This window comes from Tiliqua scincoides, chromosome 2 (assembly GCF_035046505.1).
Source record: "Tiliqua scincoides isolate rTilSci1 chromosome 2, rTilSci1.hap2, whole genome shotgun sequence".
Classification (NCBI taxonomy): Eukaryota; Metazoa; Chordata; class Lepidosauria; order Squamata; family Scincidae; genus Tiliqua; species Tiliqua scincoides.
Window position 1 is genome coordinate 265,717,109 of NC_089822.1, and position 22,341 is coordinate 265,739,449.

Genomic DNA, 22,341 nt, shown 5'->3' on the forward strand with positions numbered 1-22,341 from the left:
GCTTCCCTTCCATGTGCTGTGAAGTTGATGAGAGAAGCATGGCTGATGTCATGTGCACAACTGGATTTCCAACTGGTCCATCATTCCAGCACTCATGAGCAGTGAGCCTGTACTTACATAAACCAGACGGACACTTTCAGAGGTGACCATGCAGCTAATTCATGTGTGAGAATTCAGCGAGGTCACCTCTTGTCCTGTTCCATTCCGAGCCATTTTGGAGGTGGGCGGCAGTCATTTTGGAAATGCTGGATATTTTGTAGCTAGAAGGAACTCATTGTCTTGTTTCTTTCTTAGAGGAGTTTTCCAAACATTCCATTGTTACCCAGCTGGAGGAATGGGAGAGTGCATTTTTCCAGAAGATCCAGGAAGAAGAGGAATCAGCAGGTAATTCTGTTACAAACAAAACTACTTAATAACAGTATCTGTGGATCAGTGTGTGCTGGCTGAATGGGGGACACTTCACCTCTGCAAGCAAAATTTTGACCAAATGTCCCCTAAGGGAAAATCATTTGTGAACCTGACCCTTGTGCTGCCCGGTGGCACAGATAATATGGCACTGAAACAGTTGTGAAAGCCTGAGAAAATCCAGAGGGAGCACCCTCTTGTGACTTTTCCAAAGAAACATTGTGTACAAAGGAGAAAAAAGCTGTCCCAATCCCAGGGTGAATCAGGTAAAACAAGCCAAGCAGCTGTAATTTTTTACTCCTGAACAACAGCCAACTGTGAATGGTTTACTAAGAGGGCTGCAATCCTAAGCAGTGCTTTGAATTTCTGCCTTGGGACCCTTTGGGGAGAAAGAAAGGAGAAAAATACTGGAAGTAAATTAATAATACTTTCCTGGGAGTCAGTGCCACTGAACCCTCTGGTGTTTCCTTCTGAGAAAATATGCTGAGGTATGGGTATTACAGGTCCTATTTCTCTCTTGGACTGCTCATCAAGCTTCTTTCTCTGTTCCAGGAAGCAACAGAGAAGAGGATAAAAAGAAACCATGGTTGGTGTCACCAGAAACAAACAGGGAGGATGCACAGGAAGTAACACTTACAGACCAGGATGGATCAAGGAGGGAGGAGGGAAGGCCAGCATTTATATTGTCTGAGATGAGAAAGAGCTTGAGCACCAGCACAGGCCTTATCTTCCATAAAAATATCCACACAAGGGAGAATCCATATCAATGCCTGGAGTGTGGAAAGAACTTCACTGAAACTGCAAAACTTACTGTGCATCAAAGAATCCACACAGGGGAGAGACCGTATAAATGCTTGGAATGTGGAAAGAGATTCACTCAGAGCTCACACCTGGCTGAACATGAAAGAACCCACACAGGGGAGAAACCATATCAGTGCTTGGAGTGTGGGAAGAACTTCAGTGAGAGAAAACACCTGACTGTGCATGAAAGAATCCACACAGGGGAGAAACCATATAAATGCTTGGACTGTGGGAGGTGTTTTAGTAGGAGCGACAATCTGGCTTTGCATCAAAGAACGCACACAGGGGAAAAACCATTTCAATGCTTAAAGTGCGGAAAGAGGTTCATTCATAGCAGGAATCTGACATTACATCTCAGAACTCACACAGGAGAGAAACCACATCAATGCATTGAGTGTGGAAAGAGCTTCTGTTATAGCAAAGACCTGATTGTGCATCAAAGACACCACACAGGGGAGAAACCATATAAATGCTTGGAGTGTGGAAAGTGTTTCGCTAGGGGCTACAGCCTGACTGTGCATCAAAGAAACCACAAAGAGGAGAAACCATACAAATGCTTGGAGTGTGGAAAGAGCTTCAGTGAGAGCTCACATCTGATTCGGCATCAAGGAACGCACACAAAGGAGAAACCATATAAATCAGGGAACTTCAAACTTGCTTAATGTAAGAGCCACTTACAATTGACTAGAAATTTGAGGAGCGCAACGGAGAGGTTTGAGAACCAGAATAGTCAAGAAGCATTTAAATTTGGCAAAAGTTTTACTTACTGTGAACTAAATATTTACTCACTTAAACATAAGTTTTAATTACTAGACCAGGAGTGTCCAAAGTTTTTGGTAGGAGGGCCACATCATCCCTCAGACATTGTGTCAGGGGCTGGGAATAAAGGAATTAATTTTACATTTAAAATTTGAATAAATTTACATAAATGAATATATTAGAGGTGGAACTCATATGAATGAATGAAGGTCTCGCGATAGCTCAAGGCCTATAAAAGGCCTTGCACAAAGCAAGACCAGACTCTCTTTCGCTGCTGCTGCTGCTACACAGACATGAAACAGCAAGAAGCAGAGAAAAAACTCAGTCCGCAGCTCACGCAAGAGATCCAACAGTTGTCCCTTCCGCTGAGAACAGTTGCGTTGGGCCAGTGAGGGCTCCAGCAAGTCTCCTGCGGGTCAGAGGCTCACTGGAGACTGGGAGCTCCCTGTGGGCTGGATTGGGCATCCCTGAGGGCCACACATGGCTATCCCAGGTAAAAATGCTTAAAAACAGGTTCAACCACTCAGACCTCTTCAGGCCTGAAACCTCAGCAAAGAGTTTGAAGAGCTGAAGCACTGTATGGAGAGACAAAGGACAAGGGGGCTTGACGAAGGGAGGCGACCTGTTGGGGGCAAGAGCATTTGAAATGAGAAGGTCAAGAAGAAGAAGCACAGCCCAGGAGAGAGCAGGAGGAATTGGGTGGTGAAGTGGAATCTGGGCCAAATCCTCAGGGATAGGGGAGGAGTGCTGAGCGTGGGGGCCTGAACTCCAGCCAGTGCCAGGTCAAGCCCTCATGCCAACACTGCCTCCCTGCAGCTGGTAGGATCATGCAGCCTAGGGTCCCAACATGCTTCTGAACGACACGTGGGCTGAGCCCTGAGACACCCTGGCTGTCCATTCCTGGGAGTTGGTGCCACTGAAAGGGCCAGATTCATGGGCTGTTGGAGCCTCCAAGGGTGGCTTTGTTAATGGCCTCCATCCTATGATTTGTTTTTGTTTTTTTTGTCTTTGGAAAGGTCCTCCCCTGCCACTCTTTTTAGTTACCTGTGAGACATTAGTGAAATGATTAGTGAAGGGTGCCCTCCACTGAAGGGCACCCTTCTCCTGTCTCTCATTTCTGCCTTGAATCTCAGTTGCAGGGGTTCAGTGTTGAGAGAGGCACAGGCCTTTCTGTCCAGGTTTGGGGTTTCCTAGAGGCAGGTGATGGGCCACCATGGGCAACAGGATGGTGGACTGGATGAGCCCCCTTTGGCACAATCCAGCCGGGCTTTTCATATGTTCTAGGTCATGTGCCTCCTTGGCCAGACCTCTGTTGCCCTGCAGATCAATTCACTCCTGAGGCTCCTATGAAGTGCTCTGGGGGTGCAAGTTTTTCATTGGTGAATGCAGCAGGAGCTGGTTTCCTGATCATGTGAAATTCCTGCATTAGCAGCTCCATGGCTTCCCTTTTGGTTTTTGGTCCGAATTCAAAGCATTGGTTTGAGCGTATCAAGTCCTAAACAGAGAAAATCCTGTTAGCTTTTCTCTTTGGACACCAATAAAAAAGCATGTTAGCTGTATATTCACACATGTATAGGCGCACAATGACCAGTGTCCTTTGTGACAAGAAGATCAGCGACTGTCTCACGTCGAAGATCTACCGAATGGTCATCTGGCTGTTTGCACGCTATGGAACTGAATGCTGGCCGGCGACAAGGGAAGTCGAACATTGCCTTGGTGTCATGGAGACAAAGATGCTGTGTTGAATCAGTGGTATCACTCGTTTTGAACACATCTGCAGTGACGACATCTGGCAGCGCAACGGTGTCGCTCCAATCGCCGACAAGTTGAGAGAAACCCGGTTTCAATGATACGGCCACATTCTACGCCCCAACCATCATTGATAAGTAAATATGCATTAAATGTTCCTGGCACATTATATGCAGCATTTATAGATCTAAGAGCTGCCTTTGACTCAGTGTCTCACGCAAGACTCTGGAATAAATTGAATTCTACATCTATGCCTAAAAGGTTTTTAAAATTAATAATGAATGTATATACTGGAAACTCCTTATACGTTAAACTAAACAAAGTTGGAGGTATTTCCCGCCCCATATCTGTTGAAAGAGGGGTTAGGCAGGGATGTGTTCTTGCGCCGCATTTATTTAATCTCTATCTCAATGACTTTGTTCCTAAATTACTTGATTTAGATATACATGCACCGTGCCTAGATAACAAACCAGTTCCTGCCTTATTATATGCTGATGGTCTTGTTCTATTGTCCAGAACTCAGATTGGTCTTAATCTGTTATTAAAGCATTTATTGCTTACTATAGTGAAGTACTATTAGAAATAAATGAGGATAAATCTAAAATAATGGTTTTTACAAAATCAATAAGAAGGACCAATAAAAGATGGAAAATTGGCCCCTATAAGTTGCAGCTGGTTAATGAATTTTGCTATCTTGGAGTAGTGTTCCAGTCTAACCTTGCATGGTCCAGACATATCCAGTACCTTAAGGGGAAAATTGAATTGACGCTACTAGCATTGAGGAAATTTTTTTTTTTTTACATCAAAGGAGGACAATATGTGCCAGCACTCCTAAAGACATATAAAGCAATGGTGTTGCCACGTATGTTATATGGCTCATCGATCTGGTTTTTGGGACCAATAGAACAGCTTGAGTGACTCCTGCAAGTCTTTTTTCAGAAGCTTTTAGCCCTATCCCCATGTATAGCCTCTGAAGGTATATGGTTGGAATTGGGACTTAAAAAGATTTCAACCTTGATTTGGAAAGCTATGATTTGGAAAGCTATTAAAGTCTGGATTTAAATACAGACTTACAATTGCTGAAAATCTTCCTATTTTCACAAAACTAGCAGCACAAGAATGCTGCTGGGTAAAATGGAATAACAACATTAATATGAAAATACGTGCGCTGGGCTTACAGTCACTAGAAAAATTCAGTGGAAGAAGCCATTCGCTGCTTGTTGAAAAGCTATTAATTCAAGATTGGGATTGCCTTCTAAGGGAGGCTAAGCGTAAATGCTCCCCTTCTTATTTCGGAATTAAATTTTCCACTAAATTTTCTTTACCCATTTATTTTTATGTACTGAAAGTTGAGGCCTGCTTATATGATTGCACAATGTAATGCTTTACCAACTGCACAAATGAAGGGTCGTTTTCAAAGGATCCCTCCTGAGCAGTGTTACTGTGATTGTCCCTTAACTGAATTAGACACCCTGGCGCATATCGTTTTCTGATGCCCAAAATATACAGCAGGGAGAGATAGATTCTTAAAGAAATGGATACATAAATTTTCTATGTTTTCGGACCTTTAAGATTGAAATTACTGATAAGTAGTCTTTGCAAAGAGTGTGTTGTGGATATAGCCAAATTCTGTTTCTGTGTGGTTTTAACCTCTGTCTTTAAGATTTTAGATAAATAGGTGTATGGCTTATGTGCTGATCAACTTGAGCTTGAACTGCGTGCCAACAGCGATATGCTGGTGCAGAAGGGCCTTCAATTGGAGGTCAATGGCAAATGACCAAAGGGCTGGTCAAAGCAGCACTGGTTCAACACCCTGCACAGCAACATGAAAATCACCCGCCTATACCCAGACCAAGCCTACAATTGAGAAAAATGGCAACTCCAATCCAAAATAGCGAACCCCGCCACCACACGGACAAACGCTAAAGAAGAAGAAGTTAGTTGTATATTTTGGTCATCTTGATTTGCTGTTTTGTAAGCTCTGTCTCTATATAATGCAGTATTTATACAGCTTCTGGTGTGATTTTTAGCTTCAATTTCAGAATCTTACATGATTTTTTTTTTTGGTAGAGTGTTTTTAATTGTCTTGGCAAGAAAAGGCGAATCATACACCAACATTTGAGCACCACAACCCACTTTTCAAAATGGTTCTATCGGAACCCACCTAACTTTAAGAGACCCCCTCCCCTAAGTTTACCATTATCTGCTGCTCAACCCTGTTTTCATCCTTTTTTACTGGGGGGGGGGGGGGGCTGCCGCCTGGAGTGTTTGAGCAACTATCGCAATTCCTAAATATATTTACTTAGCATGTACATAAAACATCCATTTTACTCCACTTGAGACTTAGTTTACACCCAGTAAATAATTACAAAGCTTGAAAAATTTTCATTTACATTTTATATTACAGGTGTGCGCTGCTTAACAACCTTCCGCTCAACAACAGACCACATATACAGTGGTGGTCAAAGCACAGCAAAGAGGCTCTTAATGAAGCAGTCAGTATTCCCATATCCTGTAGCAGAGTGTCTCTTAACACAACAAAGATATTAGATTGGGCTAATGACCTAATGACCTAATGACCTAGTCGCCTAATGACGGGAACTGGAGAACATATCCCTGTTGTTAAATGGTGCACACCTGTACTGGTGAAGCAAAATGGAGCTCAGCCACCATATTTCTGCAAGCCTCACATTCCATGTCAGAATCGCATGTGGCTCACAAACCATGGTTTGACCAACCCTGAGTGTGGAAAGAGGATATAGGGGAAACAGGATGGTAGACTAAATGAGCCCCCTTTTGGCACAATCCAGCCAGGCTGTCCTTATGTTCCAGGTCATGCACTTCCTTGGCCAGAGCTTTGTGTTGCCCTGCAGACCGATTCCCTCCTGAGGCTCCTGTGAGGTGCTCTGTGAGTGCAAGTTTTTCAGTGGAGAATGAAGCAGGGGTGGCTGTTTCAAAGCAACGTCTTTAGCCTGTAGAGCCGAGCACTGTTTGGGGTCCAAAAGGAACTGGACCTCCTGCATAAACCTGCCCACACACAGTGGGCCTCCAAGGAAGGCCTGTTGCATGGCCCACCCCTCTCTGAGTTGGGACCAGCCAACTCTTCATTTTTATAGTCAGTAAATGTACACAGGTCAGCAGGATGTTTCTGTAAAACAGCAGCATCTGGAGCTAATAGCAAACTGCCTCCGGGCACAATCCTGACAATGGGTTCAGCTGGCGCAGGTCCCCTGCACCAGCTCCAAAGTGTCATAAATGTGCCATGGCATGTTTGGGTCAACTCAGGAGTCCACTTGGCCGGCGCAGAGGTCTCCACCAACCCAGGAAGGCCAGATCCAGTCCCTGTGCTGGCCTGACGGCGTAAATTTATACCAGGCAGCGCAGGGAGTGGGAGAGGGAGGCAGGAGGACATTCCGGGCTGGGGAGGGAGTGTTTTTTGGGGGAGGGCAGAACAAGAGGCACATTGGGCCTGTGAGGGGGGCAGGATTGGCTGCGGCAATGCAGGCTGCATCCTAGCACCTGTCCTGGTCCAGGCAGCCTTACATGGGCTACTTGGATTTGTGCCAGCTAAATAGCTTGCTCAGGTCCGTCTAGCTAGTCTCATAGGGCAGGCTGCGGGGGGGGACGGGGACGGGGACGGGACATGGGGGTAAGGGAAGAAATATCCCCTTACTGTGAGGTGACCTCAAGCCTGCAACTAACCTGTGCTGGGTACAACGCAGGGCACTGTCGCCTGTCCAGGTTATCATTGGGTAATTTGTGAAATGGCAAAGTTTGAAAAGTTGATACCGCAGTGTAATTGGTTTCCAGAGAGTGCAATTTGTCAGTGGTGTATCTAAAGTATTGGGCACCCAGGTGGAGCTGCTCAAAGCCATTGGTTGACCTGGCTCTGCCTTGAGGTCCTGATCCCCCACCCACACACAGAGTCCAGGCCTGGCCATTCAAAGCAAAGTCTTGGCATTCACAGGCCAATTAGTGGTGCATTTGACCATAAATCACCTCACCTCACTCTACCCCACACTATGTGTGTGTGTGAACATAAGAACAGCCCCACTGGATCAGGCCATAGGCCCATCTAGTCCAGCTTCCTGTATCTCACAGCGGCCCACCAAATGCCCCAGGGAGCACACCAGATAACAAGAGACCTCATCCTGGTGCCCTCCCTTGCATCTGGCATTCTGACATAACCCATTTCTAAAATCAGGAGGTTGCGCATACACATCATGGCTTGTACCCTGTAATGGATTTTTCCTCCAGAAACTTGTCCAATCCCCTTTTAATGGCGTCTAGGCTAGACACCAGCACCACATCCTGTGGCAAGGAGTTCCACAGACCGACCACACGCTGAGTAAAGAAATATTTTCTTTTGTCTGTCCTAACCTGCCCAACACTCAATTTTAGTGGATGTCCCTTGGTTCTGGTATTATGTGAGAGTGTAAAGAGCATCTCCCTATCCACTCTGTCCATCCCCTGCATAATTTTGTGTGTGTGTGTGCATTTGTGTCTGAGGCACTGGTGTGTGTGAGGGGCCTGTTTTTCCCTTGTATGTCTGAGGTGCTCTGGTGGCAGGAGATGAAACTGGGAATCATCTGGGAGGAGCCTGCCCTAGAAGTCTCCTGGTCGGCACCCCCCCACCTCTGATCCTCTTCTGCCCCCACTGTGCTCAATGCCCAGTTCAGGCCTCCGAGACTGGGCAGCAGTATTGTATTGGCAACCTTCAGTCTCGAAAGACTCTGGTATCGCGCTCTGCAAGGTGGTTCTGGCACAGCGTCTAGTGTGGCTGAAAAGGCCAATCCGGGAGTGACAATCCCTTCCACACCGGGAGCAAGTGCAGTCTGTCCCTGGTCTGTCTCCCTGGCTATGGGCCTTCCTTCTTTGCCTCTTAGCCTCAGACTGTTGGCAAAGTGTCTCTTCAAACTGGGAAAGGCCATGCTGCACAGCCTGCCTCCAAGCGGGCCGCTCAGAGGCCAGGGTTTCCCACTTGTTGAGGTCCATCCCTAAGGCCTTCAGATCCCTCTTGTAGATGTCCTTGTATCGCAGCTGTGGTCTACCTGTAGGGCGCTTTCCTTGCACGAGTTCTCCATAGAGGAGATCCTTTGGGATCCGGCCATCATCCATTCTCACGACATGACCGAGCCAACGCAGGCGTCTCTGTTTCAGCAGTGAATACATGCTAGGGATTCCAGCACGTTCCAGGACTGTGTTGTTTGGAACTTTGTCCTGCCAGGTGATGCCGAGGATGCGTCGGAGGCAGCGCATGTGGAAAGCGTTCATTTTCCTCTCCTGTTGTGAGCGGAAAGTCCATGACTCGCTGCAGTACAGAAGTGTACTCAGGACGCAAGCTCTGTAGACCTGGATCTTGGTATGTTCCGTCAGCTTCTTGTTGGACCAGACTCTCTTTGTGAGTCTGGAAAACGTGGTAGATGCTTTACCGATGCGCTTGTTTAGCTCGGTATCGAGAGAATGAGTGTCGGGGATCATTGAGCCAAGGTACACAAAGTCATGGACAACCTCCAGTTCATGCTCAGAGATTGTAATGCAGGGAGGTGAGTCCACATCCTGAACCATGACCTGTGTTTTCTTCAGGCTGATTGTCAGTCCAAAATCTTGGCAGGCCTTGCTAAAACGATCCATGAGCTGCTGGAGATCTTTGGCAGAGTGGGTAGTGACAGCTGCATCGTCGGCAAAGAGGAAGTCACGCAGACATTTCAGCTGGACTTTGGATTTTGCTCTCAGTCTGGAGAGGTTGAAGAGCTTTCCATCTGATCTGGTCCGGAGATAGATGCCTTCTGTTGCAGTTCCAAAGGCCTGCTTCAGCAAGACAGCGAAGAAAATCCCAAACAAGGTTGGTGCAAGAACACAGCCCTGCTTCACTCCGCTTCGGATGTCAAAAGGGTCTGATGTGGAGCCATCGAAGACAACAGTGCCCTTCATGTCCTTGTGGAAAGATCTGATGATGCTGAGGAGCCTGGGTGGACATCCAATCTTGGGGAGAATCTTGAAGAGGCCGTCTCTGCTGACCAGGTCGAAAGCCTTCGTGAGATCTATGAAGGCTATAAAGAGTGGCTAATAATAATAATAATAATAATAATAATAATAATAATTATTATTATTATTATTATTATTATTATTATTATTATTATTATTATGTAGGGGAAACAGGATGGTGGACTAGATGAACCCCTGTGGTGTGATGCAGCTGGACTTTCCTTACGTCCAGGTCATGCACTTCCTTGGCCAGAGCTTTGTGTTGCCCTGCAGACCGATTCCCTGCTGAGGCTCCTGTGAGGTGTTCTGTGATTGCACGTTTTTCAGTGGTGAATGCAGCAGGGGAGGCTGAGGGGAGCTGATTTTCTGTTCACATGAAAGTGCTGCCTTACCAGCTTCCTTGTCTTCCTATTTGTTTCTGGGCTCGTTTCAAAGCAACGTCTTTAGCCTGTAAAGCCGAGCACTGTTTGGGGCCCAAAAGGGACCGGACCTCCTGTGTAAACCTGCCCACACACTGTGGGCCACTGAGGAAGGCCTGTTGCATGGCCCGCCCCTCTGAGTTGGGACCAGCCAACTCTTCATTTTTACAGTCAGTGAACGCCAGATCTGGACCCTGCGCCGGCCGAACGGGGTAAGTTTATGCCTGGCAGCGCAGGCGGTGGGATAGGATGGTAGGAGGTTGAAATGAACCTGGCAGAGATTGACAGGGTGGGGATGTGTGGAGGAAATGAGACACTGAGAGCCCCATAGTAGGCATGCCTACTCAGAAGTAAGTCCCATTATAGTCAATGGGGCTTAGTCCCAGGTAAGCATGAATAGGATTGTAGCACCCTTAACTCCTAAGCCCTCTATGTGCCACTGGTCTGCTGAAGGGAGAGGGGATGACAGGAGGGTAGGGACAGTGGAGCAAGCCAGCAAGATGCCTTACTTAGGTATCTCTGGCCAGGGCAGCTGAGCCCTGCTTCACCAAGGATCAGGGCATGTGGAGAGGGTGCCTGCCAGGAACGGAGGAGAAGCTGGCCAATCAGCTGTGGAGCAATTTGTCAGTGGTGTACCTAAAGTATTGGGCAAGCAGGGTGGGGCTGCTCAAAGCCATTGGTTGATGTGTCCTCTGCCTTGAGGTCCTGACCCCCCTCATGGTTTCCAGCCTTGGCCATTCAAAGCAAAGGATAAACGTGGCCTTCACAGGCCACTTAGTTGTGCATTTGACCATACATCACCTCACCTCACGCTACCTCACACTATGTGTGTGTGTGTGTGCATTTGTATCTGAGGCACTGTTGTGTGTGTGTGTGTGTGTGTGTGAGGGGGCCTGCTTTTCTTGTATATGTCTGAGGTGCTCTGGTGGCAGGAGCTGGGAATCATCTGAGAAGAGCCTGTCCTAGAAGTCTGCTGGTCAGCACCCCTTCCTTGATCCTCTTCTCTGCCCCCACAGCCCCCTCTGTGCTCAATGTCCAGTTCAGGCCTCCGAGACCGGGCAGCAGTGGCCACAAAGGAACACACCCAGGAAAGGGACATGAACTGGGCTCTGATCCCAAAGGCACAGAAGTCTGGAGTATCTGAACCTTTCCTTCTCTTTTCTTTTATAACAGAAAAGCAAGTTTCTAGCCCTTATTATGCCCAAAGAGGCTTGGACAGGTGTGGTCAGTGTCTGGTGAAGTAGAGAAATTCAGGATGGTGACAGGATGGCGAAATTCAGTGGTGGCTGACAAGGAGAGGGATCCCAGTGAAGAATTGGAAGCAAGCAGTTCCTTGCTGGATCTCTTTCTCTCCCCGTGGCAAAACACAGCAGACTCGCTGTGCAACCCTGGGCATGGTACTCCAAAGCAAGTCCCATGGAATTCAGTGGGCCTTACTTCCATGTAAGCATGCACAGGATTGCAGGCTTAATAGCCTGATATTATGGCCAAACCATTCATGATATGTGCCCTGTTCGTAGTGCTGAAAATGAGCCCATTCATTCATTTGTTCACTCATCTAAGTTCCATCTCCAATTTGTTTATTTAAATTTTATATTTAAATTTTTTTCCCAGCCCTCAAAACCATGCCAGATCTTTGATGCGGCCCTCTGGCCAAAAAGTGTGGAGACCCCTGCTCTAAAGGCTGTCACAGTGAATTCTAACATGAAAAAAGAAGGGGTATTAACAAAACACTTGTACCTTGCTAGGGTTCAGAACATAATTCATGACATCTCAGCTCCGAAGATTCTGGGATTCCTTTCAATCTGGTTTTAGGCCAGATTTTGGGACAGGAACAGCCTTGGTCACCTTGCTAGATGTCCTACACCATGGACTGGACAGGGGGAGTGCATCCTCAATCATCATGCCGGACATCTCAGTGGCTTTTGACACCACCAACAATAGTGTCCTACCAGGCTCACTGGCCAAGTGAGTGGTTGGTGGCACTGAGTTGTGGTGATTCTACTTCAACTTCACATTCAGGTCTCAGATGGTGGTACTGCAGGATGTCTGTTTGACACCCTGGCCCTTGAGGTGTGAGGTGTCACAGGGTTCAATCCTATCCTCCATGCTGTTTAACATCTTCATAAAACCACTGTGAGAGGTCATCGGTTTTATCCATATAGTGGAGATGGAAAAGGTGCAAAAGAGAGCAACCAAAATGATTACTGGGCTGGGGCACCTTCCCTATGAGGAAAGGCTGCAGCGTTTGGGGTTTTTCAGTCTAGAAAAAGAGGCACCTGAGGGGGGACATGATTGAGACATACAAAATCATGCAGGGGATGGACAGAGAGATGCTCTTTTCCCTCTTACATAACACCAGAACCAGAGGACATGCACAAAAGTTGAGTGCTGGGAGAGTTAGGACAAACAGAAGAAAATATTTCTTTACCCAGCATGTAATTAGTTTGTGGAACTCTTTGCCAAGTAGTGACGGCATCTTGCCTGGATGCCTTTAAGAGGGGATTGGACAAATTTCTGGAGGAAAAGTTCATTACGGGTTATAAGTCATAGTAGGGGAGCTACTCTTCTCTTCCCCACTCCGCTACATAGTGGGGTAGGTGGAAGAGAAGGTATGTGCAAGCTCTTGTTTTTAGAGGCAGGCTGCCTCTGATTGCCAGATGCAGGGGAGGGCACCAGGATGCAGATTGTGTCGGTTGTCTTGCATGCTCCCTGGGGCATTTGGTGGGCCACTGTGAGATACAGGAAGCTGGACTAGATGAGCCTTTGGCCTGATCCAGCAGGGCTCTTCTTATGTTCTTATGGTGGGCTTGAAGCCCCCACCTCTTGGCTTCAGAGGCTTTCCAACCTGTGCAGCTGTATGTGTGGGGCACGGAGAGCAGTGTCTCCAGGGTCTGATGCCGCGTCCTAGTTTGACTAGCCCTGGTTAGTGGAAGTCCCAGGTAGGAGCCGGCAGAAGAACAGGTGGTCAGCAGCATCAGGAAGCCATCAGGACTTGTCTGGGAGGCATCCCAGAATGACCCAAAAGGGCGAGCTGTGCACAAGTGAGATGGACCTGGATGGAGGGAATGGGATGTGGTATCATGACCGAAGCCTGGGTGGGAGGACAGCAGGGGGAAGAGTCACCCGGATGAGATTTTCCAGGCCTACCCTGCTGTGCTGCAGAGAGATCAGTCAGGAGGGAGACGGGCAGGAGGGAGACGGAAAAACCCCTCCGAAGACGCCCCTCGCCTGCCCCACTGTGAGCAACAGGCGGGGGACCAGCAGAGATTCTCAGTCCATGCCCTTCACTGTGCCTCGGATGCTGCATCCAGGAGGAGGGTCCAGCCAGGGATGCTCAGCCAGCAGGCCTTCCTCTCTTCACAGGCACTGTGAGGGTTAACAGGAGGAGTGAATCCCTGAGTCAGTACCTGCCCCGCCCCTTCCTTTGCCTCCCTCCCCCACCCCACAGTCCTCCCTGGTGGATCCCTTTTGGGGCGGTGAGTGGGGTCCCAGGGCTCCTGGGGGTGGGTGGGAGAGGGACAGATGGGAGAGAAGCCCCAGAGGGGAGAGACTGCCAGGCTCAAAGTTCAGCCAGGGAAGGGAAAGCGGGGGCTGTGACAATCCCCCCCCCAGCTGCATGTGACCCTCTGGGTCTGCCTTAGAGGGCTGTGCTGGGGTGTGTGTGACAGGGACAAGGCCAAAGGAGGAGCAGTGTCAGAGCTGCAAGAGTGGCAGGAAGAGCCAGGCACAGGAGGGATGCCTGAGAACCATGTTTGAGCCCTGGGACTGTCCCTGAAAGGGAAGGGGGTGGGGGCTTCTCAAGTGTCTTGTCTTTTAATTGCGTATCCTTCAGATCCTCCCTTCTTGCTTGGACTATTCTCAACTTTCTCCTGACATGAACAGAGGCAGAGGAACTCCTTTCCTGAGAGAGCTGGAGTTTGCAGCTGAAAAGGATCCTTCCAGCGTCCAGGCTTGAACCAGGAAAGACAAAGCCCCAGATCTCTGTTCTAACCTTACACAGCCTTTGTCAAACCATCATTCCAGGTATGTGTTTCACTTGGGTGGGTGATGTGGTGGGGGTTTCATTCCCCTTAAACAGCATTTCTCTACGTTTGACCTTCTGCCACTGGAAGGAACTGGTGAGGACATCATCACTAGTCACTTCCAGGTTGGGAGCCCAGATATGATGTGACAGACACCAGGAAGGGCTTTGGGTGGACGGGACAGCTGTTGTGTTGCATTGCTGGTCCCGCAGTCAGGCAGTAGGTGTCCAGGGATCCCATGCATATCACCAGACACTTCCAGAAGTACCACCAGTGTGGTACTGACAGCTTGGGTCAGAGTTTGCCACTTGCAACCTTTGGGGGAGAGAAGCTCATCACTCCGGACTGAGCCACAGAGTCTGTGCTGCTCATTGTGCATGAGATGCTGCATCAGGGAGGAGGTTGATGGGATGCCTGGCTGGAGGAGATGCGCTTCCCATCCCGCCTGGGAGTGGAGGGTCCAGCCAGGAATCCTCTGCAAGGAGTCTTTCCTCTGCTCACAGGCATTCTCAGGGTTAAAAGCAGTGGCTCCAGATTCCTAGATGGGTGAAGAGTGGTTGTGAATGGGAAGATGGGGGGGAGAGGAGGGGGAGGGGGGAGAGAAGGGAGGGGGAGTCATGGGAGGGGGGAGAGAAGACCCCCTCAAAAGCAGGCTGAAGAGTCAGTGGAGGGGATGTCTGGAAAGAAGACCTGTGACTATCCCATCCGTCCCCCCCTTTGCCTGCTAATCTCTGGGTCTGTCCTTAAAGGGCTTTGTTTCTATGCTGGGAGGTTTGTTTCACAGGAACAACACAGAAGGCTGAACAGTGTCAAAGCTAAAGGAGTTGCACTAGATAGCAGGATGAAGGCGGGACGCTGGAGAACTACGAGGCCTGGGACTGTCCCTGAAGTGGAAGGGGGTGGGTGCTTTCAAGTGTGTTAAAGTGTATTTTCATTGTACGTTATATCTTTACCATCATCCTCTATTGCTTCTTTGCTCCTGGTATGAACAGAGGCAGGTGGAATAAAACTCTTTCCTAAGAGAGCTGGAGTTTGCAGCCGAAAAGGGTCCTTCCAGCCTCCAGGCCTGGCCCAGAGAAGACAAAGCCCCAGATCTCTGCCCTGCCTTCACACAGCCTTTGTCAAAACCTCTGCATCATTCCAATCAGCCGAATCTTAAGCGCTCCAGTGGCACCAGGTGCAGCATTGCCAAGTAGGCTACTGCTGCATCCAGTGTCCCCACGGAGACAGCCTGAGGTATCCTCATGGTACGTTTGTCTTCTTCCCCTGAATAAGGACACAGACCCCACAATGGGAATCGTCAAGTCTGTGCTGGCTCTTTTGGCAGTGCAGATTGGAAAAAGATTGGTGTTGGGCTTTTCAGCCCAACACAGAGGATAGGATCTGGCAGAAGAGGTCTCTGCTGGCCCCACCTTCTCCCGGGTTGGTTCCTCCCAATGCATTGCCCATCTTTCACTCCAGAGCACCTCTCCACTGCCCCAAAATTCTGCACTGCTGCCCAGTAGACTTGCCTCCAGTGGCTGCACATCCTTCACCTGGCACTAGCCTGGAGCCTGCTGTATGGCACATTTATGACCCCTAGAGCTGGTGCTAACTCCAGCACCAATGGCCATGAGGACTGGGCCCTTAGAGAGATAACAGAACTTCCATCCATGACTGTTCTGGGAAACAGCCCTGCCAAGATGCCCCCATTACATCAGATCTCCTCCTGTCCCTTGCATTGGCAAATCAGGGTGTCCCCCCAATCAGGTCTACTCATCCGAGTTCCAGGACATCACCTGGAATGGATACAGCACCTGTCTTGTGTGCTGCTCAAGGTCACTCCTAGGAACTGGGCTTTGTGAAAGACCAGCTGCAGGAGGACTGTATGGAGGCAAACACTGCAGCAGAACATGTGAGTCTCGGTGGGCCTGAAATGCTTTGAAGGAGAAAGGACTGCATGGAGGTGACTAGACAGGCAGAGAGGGGAAGAATGAGGATGTGAGTGTCTCACCCAACTGAGGCATTTTTGGGTCGGGGAAATAGTGTCAAGTTGCAGAAGGAAGAGGGCACGAAGGGTCAACAAATTCCCATCAGGCTTGTCTCCCTCACAGGCAGTGGGATGGCATCAGGGCCACATTGCAGACCATCTCCTCTTTCTCATGGAGCAGAATCAGCCACTCTGCAGTCTGCTCAGGTAAGGAGCAGATCACCAAAGCAACATGCAAGGAGCACCTTGTCCTCCTACTGTCTTCCAGGCCTTTTTGTCTGGTGCTTTAAATATTGTATTTGACCACTCAGAAGAATGCATGTGAACTCAAGGGGCTGGCGAGTCAGAAAAACAGTAAAATCTTGTAATTTGTCTCCATTTATTAAGACGCCCTCACATGTTGTGTAATGTTCCTTGGAGTTGAGAATCTGTTCTCTAAGCAGCACTCCTGCTTTTTCTACTGCATTGGTGGGGGGGCCCTTGATCATGGTGGCTGGAGTGAGGAATGGCTGGGAGCCTTTCTCCTGAGCACTTCAGGAGTCCCTCACACACATCACTGTCCAGTTTTAAGTGTCCTTATTAGGGAGCCTCTGCCCCCTCCACCAGTTGGACACCTTGGCCCAGCTGCTGCTGCTGGCCATTCGCTTCATCATGATTGGTTTTAGATTTGGGGGTTTGAATGAATGCCAGATGGATGCAACTGGGTGCTTGTGCATGAGAATGAGCAAGAGAAGGTGGCTGAAGACAGGCTGAGGTTGTGACGTGGCCCAACCAGATTATGGCCCAGTGCAAGAGCAGGCTCAGTGAATGCTGAAATGTTCTATCAAAAGGGTAGGATGTTCTCTCTGGGAACAGAACTGTTTTATTTTTTCCTTCCAGGGTCTGGTATCCTCCGAGGTGTTGACTGTGCATGTCAAAGAGGAAGAGGGGGCTCTGTCAGATCCAGGCCAAAAGGCTTTGTACAGGGATGTCATGCCAGAGAATTACGGGATGGTGTCCTCTGTGGGTAAGGGTGTCCTTCTTCTTGGTGTGTAGGAACCAAAGGCGTGAGCTGCTCTTCCTGTTTCCCACTGTTAAGATTGCACCATAAAATGGGGGGTGTGGGGTTGGAAGTCATGTCCTGGATATGCCTGATGTTCTTTACTGTTAGAGCTGAACATGGCGTGATCGATGCTCTCTGGACTTGCAAAATGCACCACTAGTACTTGACCATGCTTGTTATGCCTTCTGCAGTCCTCCTTCTGTATTCTTCAGCTTCTTCTCCCATGAATTGGTGGTTTGTCTAGGATTAGGTGCTGCTGCTGGTGGGATTTTGTATGACCTATCACCAGTGGAATCTGGGGTTTCTCTGGCTGACTGAAGGATCCATGACATGTGGATCTGTGACCTGTTCTTGATGTCTCCAGAGCAACACTGGTGTGTTGTGCTGGGAGCATGATGTGGGTCTCCTCTGGTTTACTGGTTTCAGGTCTAAAGTGAAGGGCGCTCAGGACGGAAAATTATTTCTCCTGACTCCCACATATGTTTTCCAGATCACCTCCAGGGCTTGTAGCTGATGCCTTCTTGAACTTGGTCTGTGCAGGTGTCAAAAAAGGCTTTTGCAACTTGCCACTTTGCCAGACCTATTTGGCATCAGAGCCAAACAGATGAAGAGGCCACTGGAGTACTCCATCTCTTGGTGTTCTTTTGTGACTAGATCTTGATTCTTTTTCTTGTTCAGAGAAACAGCTCAGTACTGTCTACACTGATTGACAGAAGTTGTCCAGGGGTTCAAGCAGGGATGTCTCCCAGCTCTCTCTTGAGTCGATGCCAGGGATGGTTTCTGGGTCTTTTGTGTTCAAAACAAGTATGCATCCACTTAGCTATGGCTGCTCCAGACTGAGACTCTGGTGCTCTTGTGAGAGTCTTGCTGAGGAGATGAAAAGGCAGGAGAAGGCCACCTGATTTGTCTGCTTGCTTAAATTCCCAGTCTCTTTGCAGAGGGAATTGCCAGAAGAGAAGAAGGACAGCAGGCCTTCTGGTGGAGGCTTCCCTTCCATGTGCTGTGAGGTTGATGAGAGAAGTTTGGCTGGGTTCACAACTGGATTCCCAACTGGTCCATCATTCCAGCACTCATGAGCAGTGAGCCTGTACCAGACAGACAGTTTCAGAGCTGACAATGCAGCTCATTCATGTGCAAGAGTTCAGTGAGGTCACCTTTTGTCCTGTCCCATTCTGAGCCATTTTGGAGGTGGGGGGGGCGGTCGTTTGTAAAGGCTTGCTATTTTGTATCTAGAAGGAACTCATTCTCTTGTTTCTTTCTCAGAGGAGTTTCCCAAACATTCCTTTGTTACCCAGCTGGAGGAATGGGAGGGTGCATTTTTCCAGAAGCTCAAGGAAGAAGAGGAATCAGAAGGTAATTCTATTACACACAACACCGCTTAATACAACAGTAACTGTGTATCAGTGTGTAGTGGCTGTATGGGGACAACTCACCACTGTAAGCAAAATTTTGACCAAATGTCCTCTAAGGGAGAAACATTTGCGGACCTGACCCCTGTGCTGCCCTGTGGCACAGATAATATGGCATTGAAACTGCTGTGAAGCCTTAGAAAATCTGGAGGGAGGACCCCTCTTGTGACTTTTCCAAAGAAATATTGTCTACAAGGGATTAAAACTCCCCCAATTCCAGGGTGAGTCAGGTTGCAACAAGCCAGGCAGTTGTAATTTTTTACTCCTGAACAAAAGCCAACTTTGAATTATTTACTGAGAGGGCTGCAGTTCTAAGCAGTGCTTTGAATTTCCGCCTTGGTACCCTTTAGGGAGAAAGAAAGGAGAAAAATACCGGAAATAAATTAATAAATACCTTCCTGGGAGTCAGTGCCACTGAACCCGCTGGTGTTTTCTTCTGAGAAAATATGCTAAGGTATTGGTATTACAGGTCCCATTTCTCTATTGGGCTGCTCATTAAGCTTCTCTTTCTGTTCCAGGAAGCAATAGAGAAGAGGATAAAAGGAAACCACGTGGGGTGTCACCAGAAACAAACAGGCAGGATGTACAGGAAGTAACATTTAGAGACCAGGATGGATCAAGGAGGGAGGAGGGAAGGCCAGCATTTATATTGTCTGAGACGAGAAAGATCTTCAGCACCAGCACAGACCATATCTTCCATAAAAAGACTCATGCAAGGGAGAAAGCTGTGCATTATGACAGACCAGAGGAGCAGCATGGACGTGACACAAAGGAATGGAGTAATATAGGTGATGCTCTTCATATGAGGGACTTCGATGTCATTCCAGTTGATCCAGAAAAAGAAACTGGAAAGTCTGTGCATCAAATAAATGACACTAGGGAAAAACTTTATCAATGCTTGGAGTGCTGGAAGAGCTTCAGTGAGAGAAAACACCTGACGGTGCATGAAAGAATCCACACAGGGGAGAAACCGTATAAATGCTTGGACTGTGGGAGGTGTTTCAGTAGGAGTGACAGCCTGGCTTTGCATCAAAGAACGCACACAGGGGAAAAACCATTTCAATGCTTAAAGTGTGGAAAGAGGTTCATTCATAGCAGGAAGCTGACTTTGCATCTCAGGACTCACACAGGAGAGAAACCACATCAATGCATTGAGTGTGGAAAGAGCTTCTCTAGGAGCTCAAGCCTGAATTACCATCAAAGAAGCCACACAGGGGAGAAACCATATAAGTGCTTAGAGTGTGGAAAGAGTTTCAGTCAGAGCTCAGCCCTGACCATTCATCAAAGCAGCCACACTGGGGAGAAGCCATATAAATGCTTGGAGTGTGGGAAGAGGTTCAGTCGGAACTCACATCTGACTTTGCATCAAAGAACCCACACAGGCGAGAAACCATATGATTGCTTAGAGTGTGGAATGAGCTTCAGTAACAGCTCAGACCTGACTAATCATCAAAGAATCCATACAGGGGAAAAACCATATAAATGCTTGGAGTGTGGAATATGTTTCAGTAGGAGATACAGCCTGACTATTCATCAAAGAACCCACACTGGTGAGAAACCATATAAATGCTTCGAATGTGGAATAAGTTTCAATGATACTTCAAAGCTGATTGTGCATCGAAGAACCCACACAGGGGAGAAACCATATAAATGCTTGGAGTGTGGAAAGAGCTTCTGTCATAGCAAAGACCTGACTGTGCATCAAAGACACCACACAGGGGAGAAACCATATAAATGCTTGGAGTGTGGAAAGTGTTTTGCTAGGAGCTACAGCCTGACTGTGCATCAAAGAACCCACATGGAGGAGAAACCATACAAATGCTTGGAGTGTGGAAAGAGCTTCAGTGAGAGCTCACATCTGATTCGGCATCAAGGAACACACGCAAAGGAGAAACCATATAAATCAGGGAACTTCAAACTTGCTTAATGTAAGATCCACTTACAATTGACTAGAAATTTGAGGAGCACAACAGAGAGGTTTGAGAACCAGAATAGTCAAGAAGTATTTAAATATGGCAAAAGTTTTACTTACTATGAACTAAATATTTACTCACTTAAACATAAGTTTTAATTCACTAGACCAGGAGTGTCCAAAGTTTTTGGCAGGAGGGCCACATCATCCCTCAGACATTGTGTCAGGGGCTGGGAATAAAGGAATTAATTTTACATTTAAAATTTGAATAAATTTACATAAATGAATATATTAGAGGTGGAACTCATATGAATGAATGAATGAAGGTTTCGCGATAGTTCAAGGCCTATAAAAGGCCTTGCACAAAGCAAGACCAGACTCTCTTTCACTGCTGCTGCTACTACACAGACATTCAGCAGAGAAAAAACTCAGTCCACAGCTCGCGCAAGAGATCCAACAGTTGTTGCTTCCGCTGAGAACAGTTGAGTTCTGCTGAGAACGGTTGCGTTCTCATGTGAAGTGAGAAGGTCAAGAAGAAGAAGCACAGCCCAGGAGAGAGCAGGAGGAATTGGGTGGTGAAGTGGAATCTGGGTCAAATCCTCTGGGATAGGGGAGGAGTGCTGAGCGTAGGGGCCTGAACTCCAGCCAGTGCCAGGTCAAGCCCTCATGCCAACACTGCCTCCCTGCAGCAGGTAGGATCGTGCAGCCTAGGATCCCAACATGCTCCTGAACGACGCGTGGGCTGAGCCCTGACACACCCTGGCTGTCCATTCCTAGGGGTTGGTGCCACTGAAAGCTCCAGATTCATGGGCTGTTGGAGCCCCCAAGGATGGCTTTGCCAATGGCCTCCATCCTATGATTTGTTTATATTGTTTCTCTTCAGAAGAGTCCTCCCCTGCTACTCTTTTGTCGCTTGTGAGACATTAGTGAAATGAATCCATCCACTGAAGGGCACCTTTCTGCTGTCTTTCATTTCTGCCTTGAATCACATTTGCAGGGGATCAGCAGCGAGAGAGACACAGGTCTTTCTGTCCAGGTTTGGGGTTTCCTAGAGGCAGGTGATGGGCCACCATGGGCAAAAGGATGGTGGACTGGATGAGCCCCCTTTGGCACAATCCAGCCGGGCTTTTCATATGTGCCAGGTCATGCGCCTCCTTGGCCAGACGTCTGTGTTGCCCTGTAGACCAATTCCCTCCTGAGGTTCCTGTGAGGTGCTTTGTGAGTGCAAGTTTTTCAGTGGAGAATGCAGCAGGGGTGGCTGAGGGGAGCTGATTTTCTGTTCACATGAAAGTGCTGCCTTACCAGCTTCCTTATCTTCCTATTTGTTTCTGGGCTCATATCAAAGCAACGTCTTTAGCCTGTAAAGCCGAGCACTGTTTGGGGTCCAAAAGGGACCGGACTTCCTGTGTAAACCTGCCCACACACTGCGGGCCTCCGAGGAAGGCCTGTCGCAAGGCCCACCCCTATCTGAGTTGGGACCAGCCAACTCTTCATTTTTATAGTCAGTAAATGTACACAGGTCAGCAGGATGTTTCTGTAAAATAGCAGCATCTGGAGCTAATAGCAAACTGCATCCGGGCACAATCCTGACAATGTGTTCAGCTGGCGCAGGTCCCCTGCACCAGCTCCAAAATGTCATAAATGTGCCATAAGGCATGTTTGGGTCGACTCAGGAGTCCGCTGGGAAGGCCAGATGTGGACCCTGCGCCGGCCCAACGGGGTAAGTTTCTGCCTCGCAGTGCAGGGGGTGGGACAGGGTGGTGGGAGGACATTCCAGATGAGGAGGGGGTGTTTTTTTGGGTGGAGGGCAGACGAAGAGGCAGACTGGGCCTGTGAAGGGGGCAGGATCAGCCATGGTGGTGC

General features: G+C 48.3%; 1 protein-coding gene across 5 annotated transcripts; it reads left to right on the forward strand.

Annotated features, from left to right (window-relative positions):
• Positions 1-13,554: 13,554 nt before the first annotated feature.
• On the forward strand, positions 13,555-20,859 carry LOC136640394 (zinc finger protein ZFP2-like). 5 transcript variants are annotated; one of them, XM_066615500.1, is made up of 7 exons: positions 13,555-13,600; positions 14,007-14,147; positions 14,918-15,045; positions 16,240-16,322; positions 16,995-17,121; positions 18,421-18,510; positions 19,085-20,858. In XM_066615500.1, the coding sequence occupies exons 3-7, from the start codon at positions 14,988-14,990 to the stop codon at positions 20,491-20,493; spliced, it is 1,767 nt and encodes a 588-aa protein (XP_066471597.1). In that variant the 5' UTR covers positions 13,555-13,600; positions 14,007-14,147; positions 14,918-14,987; the 3' UTR covers positions 20,494-20,858. The 5 variants fall into 5 exon arrangements, with proteins under 5 accessions (XP_066471597.1, XP_066471598.1, XP_066471599.1 ...); XM_066615501.1 differs by having other exon boundaries at positions 14,931-15,045; XM_066615502.1 differs by lacking the exon at positions 14,918-15,045 and having other exon boundaries at positions 19,085-20,857.
• The last annotated feature ends 1,482 nt before the right edge of the window (positions 20,860-22,341 follow it).

Excerpts from the sequence above, each read along its gene's own strand:
- LOC136640394 (XM_066615499.1), top strand. The coding sequence starts at position 14,820 with ATGTCTGGAAAGAAGACCTGTGACTATCCCATCCGTCCCCCCCTTTGC. Across the intron at positions 15,046-16,239 it reads TGTCCCTGAAGTGGAAGGGG|GCAGTGGGATGGCATCAGGG; the intron begins GTGGGTGCTTTC and ends TCTCCCTCACAG. Across the intron at positions 17,122-18,420 it reads CGGGATGGTGTCCTCTGTGG|AGGAGTTTCCCAAACATTCC; the intron begins GTAAGGGTGTCC and ends TTTCTTTCTCAG.